This window comes from Carcharhinus amblyrhynchos, chromosome 11, assembly GCF_965287045.1.
Source record: "Carcharhinus amblyrhynchos chromosome 11, sCarAmb.v2.hapA, whole genome shotgun sequence".
In the NCBI taxonomy this organism is placed as follows: Eukaryota; Metazoa; Chordata; class Chondrichthyes; order Carcharhiniformes; family Carcharhinidae; genus Carcharhinus; species Carcharhinus amblyrhynchos.
The window spans coordinates 13,911,417-13,932,449 of NC_137334.1; the positions used below are offsets into that span (position 1 = coordinate 13,911,417).

Genomic DNA, 21,033 nt, shown 5'->3' on the forward strand with positions numbered 1-21,033 from the left:
CTTGAATCACTGCAGTCCATGCGCTGTGGGTTGACCTAAAATGTCGTTAGGGAGGGAATTTCAGGATTTTGACCCAGCGACTGTGAAGGAACGGTAATATATTTCAGGATAGTGAGTGACCTGGAGGGGAACTTGCAGGTGTTTCCATGTATCTGCTACCCCTTGTAGATAGATTTGGAAGGTGCTGTCTAAGGATCTTTGGTGAATTGCTGCAGTGCATCTTGTAGATAGTACACAGTGCTGCAATGGAGCGTTGGTGGCAGAAGGAATGGATGTTTGTGGATGTGGTGCCAATCACAAAGGTTTACCTCTTATCTTCAAACTAAGACCCCTTGTTCGTAAGCCAATTAAGTACTTTTGAAGTATTGTCAGTCACTCCCTACACTGTAGGAAATGCATCAACAAACTTGCGCACAGTAAGGTCTCACAAACAGCAGTGGCTAAACCATCTAATTCATTATTTGATGTTGATTGAGTGACTATATTGGCCAGGAGGGAAAGCCACCTGCTCTTTAAAATATTTCCATAGGTTTGTCTCGCCATGATCTGTTAATACATCCTCCTATTCCTTTCGCCCTCAATGTGTTTATCTAACTTCCCCTTGGATTCATCTATGCTATATTAACCTCAACCATTCCATGTGGTAACAAATTCCACATTCTCACCTTTTTGTCAAACGACTCCTTATTTACTTCTATTAATCCCAGCGAGCCAGACACTTTCCGCTGACTCTCAACGTGCAGAATTTCCATTTCAGGAACAATACTCAAGTGTCAAATGCTCTCAAATTATATGCATTTAAATATGATTCGCTGTGCAGTCAATCTAGCAGCCACCTTTTACACACACAAACATATGCGCGCACACACATACACACACAGGCACATGCGCACACACAGACACTCATGCACACACACACACACTCGCAGGCACACACACACACATGCACACAGTCACATGCAGGCACACACACAGTCACACGTGCGCATACACATAGTCACACATGCACATGCAATCACACGTGTATACTCAATCACACGTGATGCACACACAGTCACACACGCACACAGACACACACACAGTCACACACACACACTCACTCATACAGGCGCGCACACACACACACACACACACACACACACACACACACACACACCTCCTTGTCATGTTGACAAGAAAACAAATGAGTTAGAAAATCACATATTGCCTTTCTTCAGTACAACCAGCTCATCCTATTAACTGTGAAATTCATACATATGTTCTTCCTTTAAACACGCTCTGCTTGTCACTGCCAGAGTTGTGAGCTTAGTAGCCAGAGCTGTTAGGATAGAAAAATTAGGGGAAATCACTCAACCTGCTACATGATAATGCACGATACTGCAAGATGTCACTACAATAGGACCTCAACAGGAAATAAAAGTTCCTTGAAAATGCAGCAGGGTTGCAATAAGATTAAATGTGGCAACCAAGGACAGGTTTCCTCTAGGTTAAATGCTAGAAAAATCGTAACCATATTTTCGACTCTGTTACAAGAAGTGGAAATCTTTTTTCATCACACATGCTTCTTTTGGACTTCACTCTCAATCTCTGATGAAGGCAATTTCTCCTAAACATTACTGTATCTGCTTTGTGCTAAGTAAAATGTTTGATGGTTTCTTTTAGGGTAAGAGAAAGAGTGATCTTGCCCACAGGGCCAGGAACAAAGCTTTAAATGGATACCTTTCAGACTTGAAATAAATCCAAGTGGTTGTTAAAGAGTACATGGGTGGTCAAATGTGCTATCAAGTGAGTGTAAGGTTAGTACCACTGTCCCTCATAAAGGAAAGCTTATAATCGCCAGACCTGCCCCACACTCTCCATCCCATCTCATCCCTGCTTTTCAGGGCAGCCAGGCCACACTCATCAGCCAGATATGGTAATTACCAATACTCTTCTGTAATTAGCCAACAATCACCCAAAGGCAACCTGCATCCAATTCTTTTCTCGCCCCACTCCTTTGCGGTACGCTATGGCTCCGAATCCATTAATAACAGCATTTAAAAACTCTACATCTTTTCAATTTCTTCAGAAATTAAAACAGTTTGCAGTTGTGCCCAAAAGTGCTTTATAAGCATTGATGCAGTTTTGAAGTGTGGTTAGTTTTTTTTTAATCTACTATCATAGAATCCCTACAGTGCAGAAGGAAGCTATTCGGACTATCGAGCCTGCACCGGCCACAATCCTACCAAGCCATATCCCCATAACCCTACGTATCTACCCTGCTAATCCCCCTGACACTAAGGGGCAATTTAGCACGGCCAATCCACCTAATCCGCACATCTCTGGAGTGTGGGACGAAGCGGAGCACCCGGAGGAAACCCACACAGATATGGGGAGAATGTGCAGACTCTGACGGTGGTCCGAGATTGGAATTGAACCCGGGTCTCTGGCTCTATGAGGCAGCAGTGCACCAATTGTGTCACCGTGCTGCCCATCTGAAGTGCGGCAGTCAACTTGCGTGCAACAAGGGCCTGAAAATCTCTGTCGTTGCTCATAGCTGGGATTCTCCGGTGCTGTTGGAAGTGAATGGAGTTTTGGCTGGAATGCCAAAGTCTCCGTTCTCTCTTGCAGTGCCCAGGACGGACACTGAGGAGAAGGGGGTAGTCTCCGCAAGGCCCCATATACAGCAATATGATGACTCGAGAGCTATTTGTTTTATGAAGTGATGTTGAATTACGGACCCAGGTTCAATTCCAGCCTCGGGTCACTGCCTGTGCGTAATCTGCACGTTCTCTCCGTGTTTGTGTGGGTTTCCTCTGGGTGCTCCAGTTTCCTCCCCCAGTCCAAAGACGTTCAGGTTAGGTGGATTGCCCATACGAAATTGCCCCTTAGTGTCAAGGGGATTAGCCATGGTAAATGCATGAGAACCTAGAGGGAGAGGACCTAGGTGGAATTGTTCTCGGTGCAGGTTCGATGGGCCGAATGGCTTCCTCCTGCACTGTCAGGACTGTATGATTTTATGAAATGTCAGCCAGCATGTTGGGATAACCCCTACCCGGCCCTTCTTCAAAACAGCATCTTGAGATTCTCTACATTTACCCGAGGCAGTGGATGGGGCCTCTCATCTGAAAGACGGCACTTCCAACAGCACAGCGATCCCTCAACACTGCACTGGAGAGTCAGCCGAGGTTTCCATTCCCAACTCTCCAACCCCCAACCTTCTGATTCACAGGCAAGCGTTCTTCTAACTGAGCCACAGCTTAGAAAAAAATTTTGCCCATTCGTTTTCAATCTTTTTGGAGATGGGGAACAAAGCCGCATGATTGGAGATGAGGGATACATGATGTGAGCTCCAGAGAGATGCCCTATCAAAGTTGGCAATCCAACCTGCAGTAGAGATAATGGCAGGTGAAATGGACGCATAAAGTCAGCCACACTCCCTGCAAGTTGAAGCACGTGTCCTTGAAGTGAGATAGTACATAATAAAAAGAGGGATTATAACCAAAATAATAATTTTTCCATTCATGCATAGTTGAATGGGCACACAGTGGCACAGTGATTAGCACTGCTGCGTCACAGGGACCCAGGTTCAATTCTAGCCACGGGTCACTGTCTGTGTGGCACTGTCTTTGCACATTCTCAGGTGCCTGGGTGTGTTTCCTCTGGGAGTTGCAGTTTCCTCCCATAGTCCAAAGATATGCAGGTTAGGTGGATTGGCCATGCTAAGTTGCCCCTTAGTGTCGTGAGGACTAGCAGGGTAAATATGTGGGGTTACACAGATAGGTACTGGGTGGGATTGTTGTCGGTGCAGATTTGATGGGCCAAGTGGCCTCCTTTTGCAGTAGGGATTCTACTCTATGATTGAATACTGGTCCAAGCGTAATGTTTTCTTGTGATCAGTTCCCAGGACACAACTGCACTGAAAGGCAGCCTCCAATAACAAACGGAGTCTGTATTAAGAGCTCTGGCTGAGAAAGAAAAATTAGTACAATTGACTTGATGTAAAATGCACATTTGCATGACTATTTATACTTGCGTGATGAGGACACTATTTAGGGCAGGACTCCATTCCGTTCAGTGCTTTGAAGCTACAGGCCGCTGCATATCTGGGACCCGGCCAAAGTGACGCTAATCAGTGCGTCAGAGAGTGACTGAGGCTGGCTTTGAAGCAGCAACAGTCAAAGTCACGGTGTTCAGGAGGAGGAAGAGGAGGAGAAGGAGGAATGGTGGGAGCGAAAGGGAAAAAAAAGGGAGACGCAGGAAACTGAGCCAAAACGGAAACTTCAAAGTTAAGGTTTAAACTTTGAAACTGAGCTATACAAATAAAACTTGTGAGACATGTAAACTTTGGTTTACATGTTCCATGCCCCTAAAAACTGGCACTAACTCTCTGTAGTTAGATAAGACCACAGCCACCCCAGCCTTCAAAGTAATATCAGTTCATCTACAGCAAACAAAAAGGAGCAAAATCTATTTGTTCTGCAAACCTGGGAAAGATCTTAATCTTTCAGGCATCGCTGCCTATCAGCCACGGTTCAGTGGATAGCCTCTCACCTGCCAGTGAGTAGAATGTGGGTTTGAGCAGTGCTCTACACACTTGAACACAAAGGCTAGATTGGCACTTTACTGCAGTTGTGAGTGCCATTTTTCATATGAGTTGTTAAATCAAAGTCCTGTCTGCCTTCTTAGGTAGATGTAAATGTTCCAGAGGCACTGATACAAGGAAGAGCCATGGAGTTCTCCCCGCCATCTTGGCCAATACTCATCCTTCAACCCACCTTATGAAGAAACAGATGGTCCATTGCATTGTCATTTGTGGAAGCTTGCTTTGAGCACATTTGGAGAAACGGTGAGGTAGTGGTAATTATAAAAAAATTAATTTGTGGGACATGGGTGTTGCTGACTGGGCCAGCATTTACTGCCCATTCCTAGCTGCCTTGAAACAGAGTGGCTTGCTTGGCCAATTCAGAGGGTAATTGAGAGTCAACCACATTGCTGTGGCTCTGGAGTCACACATAGGCTAGACAGAGTAAGGACGGCAGATTTTCTTCCCTAAAGGACATTAGGGAACCAGATTTTTTTTTCCAACAATTGACAATGGTTTCATGGTCATCAGTAGATTCTTAATTCCAGGTTTTTTAATTGAATTCAAATTCCACCATTTGCCGTGGCGGATTCAAACCCAGTCTCTAGAATGTTAGCTGAGTTCCTGGATTAACAGTGTAGCTATAATACCACTGGGCCATCACCTCCCTTTACTGTCACTGGACAAGCAATCCAGAGGCCGAGAATGATACTCTAGAGTGGAATTTGAATTTGTTGAATGTTTGATGCATTGACCAGTGTTGCCAACAATATAAAAGATGAGAAGTACCGCAATGTGGGTTTTGAACCAACTCAATGCAGATTTATTTAACAGCTGTTGCCATGTTGAAGTCCAACATGTAAGAGAAATGAAAACCCAGGAATTCCCCATGATGTCATGGCACATCATGTGACTAATCACAGAGGTGCATTACTTTACAGTACATATCAGAATTTAATTGATAAATCTGGAATATAAATCTATTCTCAGTAATGGTGACCGTGACAACTATCGTTGATTGTTGTAAAAACCCATCTAGCTCACTGATGTCCTTTAGGCAAGGAAATCTGCCATCCTTACCTCTTCTGGCCTACATTAGACCCCAGATCCACAGCAATGTGATTGAGACTTTTAAATGACCTAGCAAGCCACTCAGTTGAAGGGTGATTTGAGATGGGTAATGAGTCCTGGCCTTGCTGGTGACAACCGCATTCCAAGGAAGAATATTTTTTTAAAAATTACAAGACTTCAAAAATATCTAATTGGCTGTAAAAGGCTTTGTGAAGACTTGAGATAATGAAAGGTGCCATATAAATGCAGATGTTTCCATTTTTCAAGTCCCCTCTTCTGCCTCTGCAGAAGGACACCGCAAAGCAATGGGCCATGGCAATACTCTACCAATAGTAATGAAGACTTGAGCCCCAGAACTTGCTGCGCTCCTAGTCAAGTTATTCCAGTACAGCTGCAACATTGGCATCTATCCATCAATGGTGAAAATTGCCCAAGTATCTCCTGACGCAGGACAAATCCAACTCCATTAATCACTACCCTCACAGTTGACTCTCGATCATCAGTAAAGTGATGAAGGGGTCATCAACCGTGCTATCAAGCAGCACCTGCTCAGCAAGCAGCTTCTCAATGATGCTAAGTTTGGGTTACACCAGGGTCACTCAGCTCCTGACCTCATTACAGCCTTGATTCAAACATGGACAAAAGAGCTGAACTCCAGGGGTAGGAATGATTACCCTTGACATCAAGGCAGCATTTGACCAAGTATGGCATCAAATAGCCCTAGCAAAACTGGAGTCAATGGGAATCAGGGGGAAAATCCTCCTCTGGATAGAGTCATACCCAACACAGTGTAAACTGGTTATGGTTTTTGGAGGTCAATCATCTCAGTTCCAGTACATAACTGCAGGGGTTCCTCAGGGTAGTGTCCCAACCACCTTCAGCTGTTTCATCAGTGACCTTTCTTCCATAATGTCAGAAATGGGGATGTTTGCTGATGATTGCACAATGTTCAGCACCATTCGTGACCCCTAGATACTGAAGCAGAATACGCCCAAATGTAGCAAGACCTAGACCAAATCCCGACTTGGGCTGTCAAATGGCAAGTAACATTCCTGCCACACAACTGCCAGTTAATCACCATCTCCAACAAGAGGGAATCTAACCACCACCCCCTTGATATTCAATGGCATTACCATCGCTGAATCCTGCACCATCAATGTCCTGGAGGTCATCATTGACCAGAAACTGAACTGCATTAGACATATAAATACTGTGGCTACAAGAGCAGATCAGAGGCCAGGAATCCTACAGTAAGTAACTCACCTCCTGACTCCCCAAAACCTGCCCACCATCTACAAGGTACAAGTCAGGAGTGCAATGGAATACCATCCACTTGTCTGAATCAGCGAAGATCTAATGACATTCAGCTGTTTTGTTTGACAGTGTCTAGATGACACCAAGCAGCCCCTTTGATTGGTAGCCCTTCCTAAATATTCACTCTCTCCACCACTGACAAACAGCGGCAGCAGTTGTACCATCCACAAGATGCATCGCAGGTACTCGCCAGGGTTCCTTTGGCAGCACCTTCCAAACCCACAACTTCTACCATCTAGGAGAACAAGGGAAGTTGCCATTCCTTCATTGTCACTGGATCAAAAACCTGGAACACCATTGCTAATGGCACTGCAAAAGTTGAAAGACTACAGCTGTTCAAGAAGGCAGTTCACCACCACATGCTCAAGGGCAATTAGGAATGGGCAATAAATAATGCTTCTAGCCACTAATGCCACATTCTGTAAAGGCATTTTAAAAGGTGGTCATGCCATTGCAGCAGGAGTTAATATCACTTTACAGCATTGGTGGTTTACCTCTTGAGTTGGGAATCCCCCCCACGAGGCCAATTTACAGGTCAAATATTTCTATTTCTCCCAACTTTACTTCCTTAGTCTCCTGGAGATCTCCAGGAGACTAAGGAAGTAAAGTTGGCAGAAATGGACTGCTCGTGTCCATTTCCCCCAAGTAAAGTTGGGAGAATGGAATGCTTGTGCTCCAAGTGTTCAGTCTTGGTGTCTCGATGATGAGTAGAAGTGAGGAAGGCATGAAATGAGCCAGGTTGCGTCCACTTAAGCATATACTCTCCAAAAGAAACAACCGAACAGTAGCAGAGCCCAATTTGACTGTAACCTTCTATAATCCCAGGGTGGAGGTGACATGATCCAATGTAAAAGTCCCACCTCCTGACATCAGCTAGCTCAATACATGTAAGTATCTACAAGCAAGTTTTTCGAGGAAGTGATGAAGATGATTGATGAGGGTAGGGCAGTAGATGTTGTTTACATGGGCTTCATTAAGGCCTTTGACAAGGTCCCTCAGGGCAGATTGGTGAGAAAGGTGAAGTCACATGTGATCAGAAGTGAGCTGGCAAGGTGGATACAAAATTGGCTCAGTCAAAGAAGACATAGGGTAGCAGTGGAAGGGTGCATTTCTGAATTGAGGGCTATGACAAGTGGCATTCCTCAGGGATCAGTGCTGGGACCTTTGTTGTTTGTAATATATATATAAATGATTTGGAGGAAAATGTAACAGGTTTGGTTACTAAGTTTCTGGATGACAAATGGGTTGGTGGATTTACGGATAATGATGAGGACCATCAGAGGATACAGCAGGATATAAATCAGTTGGAGACTTGGGCGGAGAGATGGCAGATGAAGTTTAATCTGGACAAATGTGAGGTAATGCATTTTGGCAGGCCTAATATAGATAGGAAATATACAGTAAATAGCAGAACCCTTAAGAGTATTGATAGGCAAAAAGTACACAGGTCATTGAAGGTGGTAATGCAGGTGGAGAAGGTAGTCAAGAAGGCATACGGCATGTTTGCCTTCATTGGCCAGGGCATTGAGTTTAAAAATTGGCAAGTCACGCTGCAGCTTTATAGAACCTTCGTTAGGTTGCACTTGGAATATAGTGTTCAATTCTGGTCACCACACTACCAGAAGGATGTGGAGGCTTTGGAGAGGATACCGAAAAGATTTACCAGGATGTTGCTTGATATGGAGGGCATTAGCTATGAGGAAAGGTTGGAGAAACTTGGTTTGTTCTCACTGGAAAGACGGAGGTTGAGGGGTGACCTGATAGAAGTCTTAACCTTTGAGGGGCATGGATAGAGTGGATGGTCAGAAGCTTTTTTCCAGAGTGGAAGAGTCAATTACTAGGGGGCACAGGTTCAAGGTTCAAGGGGTAAGATTTAAGGAGATGTACGAGGCAGATTTTTTACACAGAGGGTGGTGGGTGCCTGGAACTCGTTGCCAGGGGAGATAGTGGAATCAGATACGGCAGTGACTTTTAAGGAGCATCTTGACAAATACATGAATAGGATAAGAATAGAGGGATATGGTCTCTGAAGGATAGAGGGTTTTAGTTAAGTAGGGCAGCATGGTCGGTGCTGGCCTGGAGGGCTGAAGGGCCTGTTCTTGTGTTGCAATTTTCTTGGTTCTTTGTTCAAAAGCATCTTTGAGGAGGAAATAAGAGACTAAATATATTTAGAAAGATAAAAAATTGCCTTTTGAATTTTCATCTTGTTCTTGAGTCAACTCATATTATGAAATTGGTCAGGTTTACAAATCACCTCCAACATCCGGAAGGTAAGCAAATTGTGAATAAACAAAGCATCAATGTCAAGTGGATAATTTTTGCGGGAATGTCCCACTTACCTGTCAGGAGCGGGAGGCTGTTGTTTGTTGATCTTGGCATAGAGACCATCCAGGTTCTCCTGCTCTGCAGACAAGTCCCGAGGTGGGGTTATTCGGTGCAGCTGTGGAGAAGGGGCCTTGAGCCCACCACTGGGTGGCGGTGGCTCCCGGAAGTGGTTCACTTTGGCGTAGTTGGGATCCATATCATCGTCTTCGATGTCAGGCACTGAAAGACCGCTGGAAGGCAACTGATCGTATCGTTCCCTCGCCTGCCTCTCCCTCAACTCCTGGTGCTTGGCTTCAATCCTAGGAGGACAAGAGTTCAATGTCATCAAAATTAAGAGATTAAAAATGAGGCCTAACTGTAATGTCCACCTGAGACTATCTCCAATAAAACTCAAGCAAACCAACCAACAATGCAACGTGGACACAAAATAGGCTCAGTAACAAGAAGCAGCGTGTAATGGTCAATGGATATTTTTTGGACAGGTAGAAGATTTGTAGTGGTGTTCCCCAAGGGTGAGTATTGGGACCCTTGCTTTTCCAGATGTATATTAAAGATCTCAGTCTAGGTGTGCAGGGGACAATGTCAAAGTTTGCCAATCATATGGAACTTGGGAGCACTGTAAACTGTGAAGACAGGGCAGAACTTCAAAAGAACTCAACAGGTCGGTGGAGTGGGCATTTAGGTGACAGATGAGGTTCAATGCAGAAAAGTGTGATGTAATGCATTTTGGTAGAAAAAACATGAAGAGACAATATAAGACAAGGGGTAAAATTCTTAAAGGGAATGCAGGAGGAATTGCGTATATGTGCATAGATCATTGAAGCTGCTAGGACAGGTGGAGAGAGTTAATAAAGTAGACAGTGCAATAATAGGAACTTAGAGTACAAGAACAAGGAGGTTATGCTCGACCTATATAAGATACTGGTTAGACTTCAAGTGGAATGCTGTGTACAGTCCTGAGTGCCACACTATAGGAAGAATGTGAGTACATTGGAGAGTGTGCAGAAGGGGTTTACAAAAATGGTTCCAGGGATGAGAAACTTCAGTTGTGAGGACAGATTGGAGAGGGTGGAACAGTTCTCCTTGGAGAGAAGAAGACTGAGAGGAGATTTGATAGAAAAATCATGAAGGAGCAGAATAGAGTAAAGAGGGAGAAACTATTCCTGTACCTAAAAGGACTGCGACCGAGAGGGACATGGATTTAAAATTATTTGCAAAAGAAGCTAGTACAATGTGACAAAAATATTTTCACACAACGGGTGGTTCAGGTCTTGAATCCATTGCCTGGGAGTGTAATGGGAAAGGTTCGATCTAGCCATTCAAGAGAGCGTTAGATGGTTATTTGAATAGAAACAATATGCAAGGGTGTGGGAAAAGGCAGGGAAATGGCACCAAAACATAATGCTCATTTGGAAAGCCAGATGGAAACGAGGGGCCAAATTGTGTGCCGCAACAATTCTTTGTTCCCCACGTTTACGTGCTCTAACCAGTTCACAGTGGTAGGAAATTGCAGCAAAAGGTGGTATGTGGTGAACATTTTGGAATGGTGGGCACTTACCATCATTACCCAGAACAAAAAAAACACTTTATGGTTCAAACAAGGTCACTTATGCTTTAGCGTAGCTGAGTGCTAGCTCCCTCACCCTGAGTCAGGGGTTAAGTTTGTGTCCTAGAGACTGAAATAGGTAATTTAGTTACTTCAGAGGCAATAATGTGATTTGGATTGTCCTATGGTTGTGATGGTGCTATATGAGTGTAAGTTCCTTATTTCTCCTTTACACATTGATGAATTTTCTGACATTTGATAAGTGTGCATTAGAAATAGAGTAAGCAAAGAGCAAGGTCCCACAAATAACAATTTGATCATCACAAGCTAATCTGTTTTTAATGATGTGAGTTGAGGTTAAATATTAGCCAGGGCACCAGAGAGTATGTCATTGTTCTTCATCAACAGTACTATTGATTTGATTTAATTTGATTTATCATTGTCACATGTATTGGGATACAGTGAAAAGTATTGTTTCTTGCACACTATACAGACAAAACATACTCGTCATAGAGTTCATGAGGGAGAAGAGAAGGAGAGGGTGCAAAATATAGTGTTACAGTCTGAGCTAGGGTGTAGAGAAAGATCAGCTTAATATATGATTGGCTCATTCAAAGGTCTGATGGCAACAGGGAAGAAGCTGTTCTTAAGTCTGTTGACACACGCTCTCAGACTTTTGTATCTTTTTTCCAACGGAAGAAGACGGAAGAGAGTATGTTCAGGTGTGCTTGATTATGCTGGCTGCTCTCCTGAAGAAGCAGGAAGTGTAGACAGAGTCAATGAATAGGAGGCTGGTTTGCGTGATGTTCACAACCTTCGTTCACTACCCTTTGTAGTTTCTCGTGATTTTGTTCAGAGCTGTGATACATCCAGAAAGAATGCTTTCTATGCGGCACCTGTAAAAATTGGTGAGATATGCTGACTTTCCTTAGTCTCCGGAGAAAGTAAAAGTGTTGGTGGGCTTTTTTACTTATTGTGCCGGAGTGAAGGTACCAGGACAGGTTATTGGTGATCTGGACACGTAGAAATCTGAAGCTCTTGACCATTTCCACTTCATCACCATTGATTTATGTCCATCTGAGGGGACATCACTTCAACAGGTCATTTGGAAGACTGCACGACTGCCAATGCAGTACTCCTTCAGTACTCCACTAGAGCCTTACTCTAAATTTTCTGCACAAACCTTGGGACTATGACATAAATATTCTTATTCAGAAGCTAGACTGCTATCTACGGAGCCACGACTGTTGCATGTAGGAAGCCAAAGAACGCACCCATCAGGAGTAATGGATCAGTCTAGATTGACGTTCCCTCCGACCAGTTCAAAATGGACAAAGCAGCCTGCTTGATTGGCACCACATCCAGGAACACACTCTCCCTTCACTACCAACGTTCAGTAGCAGCAGTGCGTACTACCTACAAGATGCACTGCAGCAATTCACCAAAAGATCTTTAGACAGTACCTTCCAAACCCACGACCACTTCCAACTAGAAGGACAAGGGCAGCAGATATAAAGGAACACCACCACTTACAAGTTCCCCTCCAAGTCACTCACCATCCTGACTCGGAAATCACTGTTCCTTCACAGTCACTGGGTCAAAATCCTGGAATTCCCTCCCTAGCAGCATTGTGGGTCAACCCACAGCACATGGACTGCAGCGATTCAAGAAGGCAGCTCACCACCACCTTCTCAAGGGGTAACTAGGGATGGGCAATAAATGCTGGCCAGCCAGTGACGCCCATGTCTCATGAATGAATAAAAATATTTTGTTGACAGCTTGATTTAAGGATCTCACTGGTAGTTATAAAGCCCTGAGGTTGCTTGCCTTGAAGGCCCTAAAACTGAAGAACTGTTCTGATATATGATCTATTGTGGCAAAATGTTAAAACTGTCCGTCATTCATGAGATCCCATTCTCAACACAGTTATGAGCTAGCCAAAGCTATCACCCAATAGAACTTGCAGCTGCTAGTAATCAGAGATCAGTGAACAGAAGTCAGTGGATAGGTAGAAAAGATAATTAAAAAAGCTAATGAAATGATTAACTCAATAGTAGCTGAAATGTGGACAATGGAAGTTACGTTCCATCTGTAGAAAGCTCTGGTGAGTTCCTGTTTAGAGTACTGGTCAAGACACGGCAAGGATATTTAGTATATCTGCTTTGGAGAAAAGCCGTGTACAGTTTGATAATGGATTGAATAGGTTAAATTACATCTTATGTGAAAAATTAGAATCATAGAATCCCTACAATCAGAAGGAGGCCATTTGGCCCATTGAATCTGCACTGGCTCTTAACTAAATTTACACTGTAACCACATGTATTTACCCTGTTAATCCCCCAACCTGTATATCTTGTGACAGGAAGGGAGAATTTAGCATGACAACCTTACCTGCACATCTTTGGACTATGGGAGGAAACAGAGAGCACTCAGAGGAAACCTGTGCAAGCAGAGGAAGAACATCTAACGTTGGATTTGATCCTATTATGATTATCATTCAATAAATGTTCCCTTAGTGTTTTAGATTATTTCCTAAACTTGGTTCATTGCTCACTACTAAACCCACCAAACCACAGGAGAATGTGCAAACTCCACACAGACAGTCACCTCAAGGCTGGAATCGAACTGGGTCCCTGGCGCTGTGAAGCAGCGGTGCTAACCACTGTGCTGCCCTCAAGCCCAGGCTTGTTTTCTCTCTCATATAGAAGGTGGGTTAAGGAGTGATCTATTTAAGATGTTTAAGATAACAGCGTATGTCCTGGCAATGCAAGATGGCAGCAAAGATGGCCATTGATACTGGTCTGTGCACGTGCATGTGCCCAGAGTAAGCAGACAAACAAAGGCAGATTTTGTTCTTCCAAACTTGGGTTGTGTCGGGGTTCTTTTAACTTGTAAAGTACCATTGTAAATTTATGTGGCATGATCAATGGAATGAGTGGAGAACTGCAGTCATACGGATAAGAAATTAGAATATAAACGGATCCCACAGAGACTAGATGTAATAGAGACTAATGTTAGTTCAGCCTATAAAACATCTAACAGCATTGCTCACTGTACACCACAGATTCTTTTTATTAGCCTGTGTCAGCTCTCCAGGTGCCTGACGTAATTTTCCAACAATGAAACAAGGAAAAGGGTCGAAAACTGAACGCTCAATCCTAGATTCCTCACCAAAGGTATAATTATTTTCCTTTGTTTCTCCACCTCAGCCGCTGCCTACTCTGGCACTTCCAATGACATCAGAGAGCAGAGTACAACATGCATCTTATTGGCAGCAAAGGTAGCCTTGAAGCTAAAGGATTTTATAGAGTAAATGAAGGGAAACTATTTTCTCTGGTGAGGGGTCCAGAACAGGAAGCATGACCTGAAAGGCCACTTGTTAGGAAGCAAAGAGTTGGCAATAAATGGGTCTTTTACTGATTGGCAGTCAGTGACTAGTGGGGTTCCACAGGGATCTGGGCTAGGACCCCAAATGTTCACATTATATAGTAATGATTTGGAAGGGGGAACTAAAGAGACAGTTCCAGATTTGTGACAGCTTCCTGACATCACCCTGAACTGGCTTTAAGGTCATGCCGCCTGTTCTGGATTTCCCCATCAGAGGAAATAAATTTCTTTCTGTCTATGAGTGCCTGTTCCTGCAGCTGATGGTCTAGGCTGGGAGGTTTGGGAAACACTTGATTGGAGGATCTGCACTGATCTCACCTGATACCTATGTAATGCGCACTTTCCGGCAGCAAAGGTGACCAGGGAGTTTATTTAGAATCATAGAATCCCCACAGTGCAGAAGGAGACCATTCGGCCCATCAAGTCTGTACCAACCACAATCCTACCCAAGCCCAATCCCCATAACCCCATGCATTTACCCTAGTTCAGTTATCCCCCTGACAGTAAGGGACAATTTAGCATGGCCAATCAAACTAACCTGCACATCTTTGGATTGTGGGAGGAAACCGCAGCACCTGGAGGAAACCCATGCAGACACGCGGAGAACGTGCAAACTCCATATAGACAGTGACCTGAGCCAGGAATTGAACCCAGGTCCCTGGCGCTGTGAGGCAGCAGTGCTAACCACCGTGCTGCTCCTTGCGCCATCCCTCTCCCCACTCCCCGTCCACCCCACCTCCACAGAAAACGATCAACAGTCATCTCTGTAAAACACCTTTCATGACTTAAGAACATAAGAACATAAGAAATAGGAGCAGGAGTAGGCCATCTGGCCCTTCGAGCCTGCCCTGTCATTCAATAAGATCATGGCTGATCTGTCGTGGCTCAGTTCCACATTCCCGCCCTCTCTCCATAACCCTTAATCCCCTCCACGCGCCCCCTGACTGTTTTACAACTAAATAAGCATTTCAGGCACATCCTCACTCTCAGTACGTAGGGAATGCAGCAGCTAACGTGCACATGGCAAACTCCCACAAGGGACTACGTGATAATGTTCAGTAATCTGTTTCAGGAATGTTGGATGGAGGATAAACATTGGCCAGGACAGCAGGAAGAGCCTCCGTTCTCTTCTTTCGAAATAGGATCCTTCACACCCAGGAGAGGGTCGACAGAATTCAGTTTGGAAAGAAAGATGATTACCTCCAGCAGCTGACTGAACACTGAATGAAAGTGAATTTTCCAGCAGGTTCAGTTCCTTCAGGTAAGGCATGAAGTAGCCTGCCCTCTAATCATGTTTTCCTAGTATTTTCTTGTCAAAATCAACATTTAAGAACAAACAACAGCCGCAGAGGCACTGCGTCCTCTTCAGATATGAATATAATTCCAGCCTTCGGTTGGAATCCCTAAAGTGCAGAAGCGGCCATTCAGCCCATCGGGTTTGCACTGACTCTCTGACAGAGTATTTTACCCAGGCCCTCTCCGCCACCCCTTCCCCATGACCCTACACATTTTCCATGGCTGATCCCAGGGTGACTATCTGTGTGGAGTCGGCACATTCTCCCCACGTCTTTGTGGGTTTGTTCTGCATTCCTCCCACACTCCAAAGATGTGCAGGTTGGGTTGATTGGCCATGCTAAGTTGCCCCTTAGTGTCAGGGAGATTAGTGAGGTAAATAAGTACGGTCATGGAAATAGTGGCTGGGTGGGATTGTGGTTGGTGTAGAATTGATGAGCCGAATGGCCTCCTTCTGCACTGTAGGGATTCTATGATTCTATGATATAGAATATACACAAGGCATAACTTTTCCTCTTTGAAAGTTCGAAGTTTCCACTCAAGGTTCTCTGTTTATTTAAGTAATAAAAAAAATTCATAGAGTGAGGTTTCAATTTAAGATTTTGCATATTTACACTGGGCTCAGTTAAGACTACGTGCCCTTTGAGGATGATCTCTCTGGGGCTGCCTTATCAGGGATGACAGTTTCGAAGTATCAAAGCCACAACAAAGGAATGAAGGAGAGCTGCAATAGTCACAGTGGATGAGAGTTGAGTCAGTGTTTCTCGCGGAGGCGGGACAACACCTATAGATCCAGGTTTTGCCAGCAGGGGAGGGGAATGCAGGCAGGTGGGAACCCAAACTCATTTGAACTTACTGCTGAGTTCAAACAGATTCCATTTTGGTTGCTGCAAGGGCCCTCACCCACAGTGTGAGACTCACGAATTGATTCACTAATAAATGTTCTGGGAGGACTGATAAGGTGTGTTTAAATGTCATGAGAACTGGTCCTGCAGTTTCTGCAAGAGGTCTTTGTTGATATTTCCAAAGAGCTATTATTATGAATGCTTGGCTAAGCTTCCAAAGCTACAATATTCTCAGCAGAGGGTTCTGAATTCACGGATTCTTGCTTGACGGTTTAAAGAGGTTATTAAAGGATTAGCTGTCTTTGATGTGGGTCTAATAGAAGTTAAGTTTGTAAACAAGTGGTTGGCTACTTGAGATTTTAAAAGCTTTCATGAATTTTTCCACTATTGTAAGTGAGACTTATACTGAATTACTAAAAGTTAATTTTTTTCCACCTCCACTTGGCTCCTGAGATCTGCCCATGGTGGATAGAGGATGAGTGGCTTTGGAAGTGGCATGGAAGGGATTTGAGCAGGCATGGGGTTGGGATGTAGGGACTACAGGGGGAATAGCTGGGACATGTGTTGGTATGGGAGTTGAAAGGGGTGTGAAGAATGAGGGTTAGGTGGCTTAACAGCTTCTAACAGTAGAGGGATGATGCAGGATTAATAGACAATGTTTCAGAGCTTGCACCAACCGGCCTCTACTTTCTCAGAAGACTAAGGAAATTTGGCATGTCCACTACGACTCTCACCAACTTTTACAGGTGCAACATAGAAAGCATTCTTTCTAGTTGTATCACAGCTTGGTATGGCTCCTGCTCTGCCCAAGACCACAATGAACTAGATAAGATCGTGAATGTAGCCCAATCCATCACGCAAACAAGCCTTCCATCCATTGACTCTGTCTACACTTCCCACTGCCTTGGCAAAGCATCCAGCATAATCAAGGACCCCATGTACCCCGGACATTCTCTCTTTCACCTTCTTCCATTGGGAAAAAGATACAAAAGCCTGAGGTCACATACCAACCGACTCAAGAACAGCTTCTTCCGTGCTGCCATCAGACTTTTGAATGGACCTACCTTGCATCAAGCTGATCTTTCTCTACACCCTAGCTATGACTGTAACACTACATTCTGCAGTCTCTCATTTCCTTCTCTATGAACGGTATGCTTTGCCTGCATAGCACGCAAGAAACAATACTTTTCATTGTATGCTAATACATGTGATGATAATAAATCAAATCAAAATCAAAATAATCAAAAATAAACTTTGAAGTTCCTCTCCTTCAACTATCTAATATTATTCTGCTGTGGGCCGGAAGAAGCCCAAGGATGGAAATGTTGTTAGGAAGCTGACAAATCCGTGAAGACAAGAGAGAGCGGCCTAAGTATGAGTGACGCTGGAAGACACGTGTTGAATTTGCTTTGGCAGTCACGATATACTCTTTGGCAGATGACTCCAACATACCCAAGTGTTCCAAATTTACAGCTAGTTTCATTCAACGTTTGGACCGAGAAACTGAAGAATGCAATTAAAGGCCAACACAATCACTAGTGCTTTATTTTGTCCCTGATTAGAAGCCATTCTTGTGGAAATAACCACATAAGTTTGGACAATTTTCAAACTGTGTCCAATAAAAATCTCTGCAATTCCAGCTATGAAGTTGTTTACGTTCATGCTGTAGCAACAACCACTGTCATTTTTTAAAAAATCTTTTCCTATTTTGTCTTTGTTCCGTGGGAGACTGAAAAAAAAACAACTGGTCAGACATGGTTCACAAAGTCACCATTCACTTAATGTTTAAAGTAAAGATTATAAAGTTTATTTATTAGTCACAAGTTGGCTTACATTCATGTTTTAGATGTAACCAGTGATAACTTTGTATTGGTTGTAATGTGACCAATGGGACCAAGATGTAAGGATCAGCTGACGCAGTACACCATGAAACCCATTATAGAATGATATAACAGTCAGCTGACCAGCTGATTCACTATAAGTAAGAAACCATGTAGAATCGTGGGGAGCTCGGAGTTGCCTAGGGTGAAGCCCTAGTTTGGAGTAATGATGTTTCTTTATTAAACCCTTTCTCTGATTCATAAGTTGGAATGAATTCTATTGTATTTTCATGTCTGCATTTTTAAAAAGTTCCTTCTGAGGAAACAATTAACATTGTAATGAAATTGCTGTGAAAATCCCCTAGTCACTGGAGTACACTGGGGGAGAATTCAGCATGGCCAATGCACTTGACCAGCACGTCTTTCAGACTGTGGGAGGAAACCACAACATCCGGAGGAAACTCAGGCAGACATGGGGAGAACATGCAGGCTCTGCACAGACAGTGACCCAAGCCAGGAATTGAACCTGGGCCCCTGGCGCTGTGAGGCAGCAGTGCTAACCACTGTGCCACCCCTATAACAGTTGGTGTTGGCTGTAGTCCAGTGGGCAGCTCCTTCACTCAGCGAATGGTTCAGGTCTGGAATGCATTGCCTGAAAGTATTCTCAGCTTTATTAATAGGGGCACAGAGCACAAGAACAAGGAGGTTATGCTGAACTTATACCAGGAACTAGTTAGACCTCAACTGGAATATTGTGTACACTTCTGGGCACCAGACTATAGGAAGGATGTGAACACACTGGAGAGTGTGCAGAAGGGGTTTACAAAAATGGTTCTAGGGATGAGAAACTTCAGTTATGAGGATAGATTGGAAAGGTTGGGACTATTCTCCTTGAAGAGAAGAAGGCTAGGAGGAGATCTGATACAAAAATCACGAGGGAGATGAATAGAGTAGAGGGAGGAACTGTTCCCATTGGTGAAAGGATGGAGAATGAGAGGAACACATTTAAAATTATTTGCAAAAGAAACTTGTACAATGCGAGGAAATGTGGTTCAGGTCTGGAATTCACTGCCTGGAACTGTGATGGGACACGTTCAATCGAGCTACTCAAGAGAGCATGGTTATTTGGATGGAAACCATATGCAGGGGTGTTGGAAAAGGCAGGAGAATGGCACCCAGCCATGACGCTCATTTGGAAAGCCAGGGAAAACACGATGGGTTGAATGGCCTCCTCTTTATTCTGTGAAGTGAGAAGGTTCCAAGTTCAAGTCTCAGTCCAGAAACTTGACCACAAAAATCCTCAGTCAACGCTCCAGTGTAGCACTGAGGGAGTGCAGCATTGCTGAAAGTGTATCATTTTGGGTGCAACATTAAACTCCCAGCTCATTTCCTGTTCTCCAAAATAGGCTTCTGCGCTTTACCCTTCACCCTACTTCAGTTTCAATAGCAGAGGCTTTAGAATATCTTCACCGGAATTCTGCCACCCCGCCTGCCACGGAATCGGAGCGGTCAACGGAAATGTCTGTTGACCTTGGGCGGGAATTTCTAATCTCGCTCGAGCGAGGCTGCAAAATCATACCCCTTGGGTCTACCCTGGTCCACCCAAACACATCTGCCTTGCCACCCTTATAACACACTTGTCAGAAGACAGTCTTGGCTTAGTGCCACGAACACAACGGACTGCAGAGGAACTACCCTTACCAATATTGGTGAGAGTGAAGTAACTTTTCCCTCATGTCAGTTCACTCACGACTTGCCACGTGTTTGGTCTAGCAGTTATTTCCTTCATGACTCAGCCAGCTTGCTCAGTGATAGTGCTCTGAATGATTCTTTGTGCTGGAAATTGATGCCCCCCGCATCCCCCCCCCCCAACCCCGACCCCCCTCCACCATCCCACATCCAGAGTACATTCTGCACCCTTGCCAACCCCTCAGTGCTTCTTCTGAGTGACATTCAAAATGGAGGAATGCTGATTATCAGCTGAGGAACGGCAACTGGTTGGAAGCAGCAGGAGGCTTCCGAGCCCATGTTTGACATGATACGTCGAGGCTTCATGGGGTCCAAGTCGATGTTGAGGACTTACAGGGCCACTTCCTTCCGACTGGACACCACAGTGTGGCCATCCCTGTTGGGTCTGTCCTGCTGGTAGGACAGGGCATACCCAGGGATGGTCGTAATGAAGGAGCCTGGGATATTGGCCGTAAAGTTTGATTCTGTGAGAATTATTATGCTTAAGGTCTAATATCGAGACTGATAGTAAATATATAGACTGATAGATACAGTGGTAGTAAACTAACTGGAGCTGGTTATTAACACGTCTGATTCTTAGCACGGTCAGCACAAGGCTGGCCAGGCAAGCTCCACCCAGGGCTTGAATTTTGGGTCAGCTGACCCGTTCTTGTAAAGGGGCATGCCCCAACATACATCACAAGAATGAATATGTCAAGCTGCTGCTCAACCAGTGTTTGCTACAGTTCTCCCAGCTTTGGCACAGGTCAGACACGGACGAGGAAGACCTAGCTGGGCAGGGTGTGGTGTTTGTTGTTTTCTAGTGCCTCAGTCAATGTTAGGTGGCCCATTTGGTTTTATTATTTTTGACTTTGCAGCAACAATGTGATACGACTGAGTGGCTTGCTAGGCCACTTCAGAGAACAGCTAAGGGGAGATGAAGGCCCAGTGGTATTATCACTAGACTATTAATCCAGAAACTCAGCTAATGTTCTGGGGACCTGGGTTCGAATGCCTCCAAGGCAGATGGTGGACTTTGAATGCAGTAAAAAAAAATCTGGAATTAAGAATCTACTGATGACTATTGTCAGAGAAACCCATCTGGTTCACTAATGTCCTTTAAGGAAGGAAATCTGCCAA

The 21,033-nt window shown here is 44.3% G+C and overlaps 1 protein-coding gene across 1 annotated transcript in view; it reads right to left on the bottom strand.

Moving 5' to 3' along the window:
- The window catches only part of LOC145349922 (partitioning defective 3 homolog B-like), a 1,010,807-nt gene that overhangs the window by 219,811 nt on the left and 769,963 nt on the right, over positions 1 to 21,033 (bottom strand). The window contains exon 20 of the mRNA XM_080198594.1: positions 9,289 to 9,573. Coding sequence (XP_080054720.1) covers positions 9,289 to 9,573 — 285 coding nt within the window. The remainder of the gene's footprint in view (positions 1 to 9,288; positions 9,574 to 21,033) is intronic.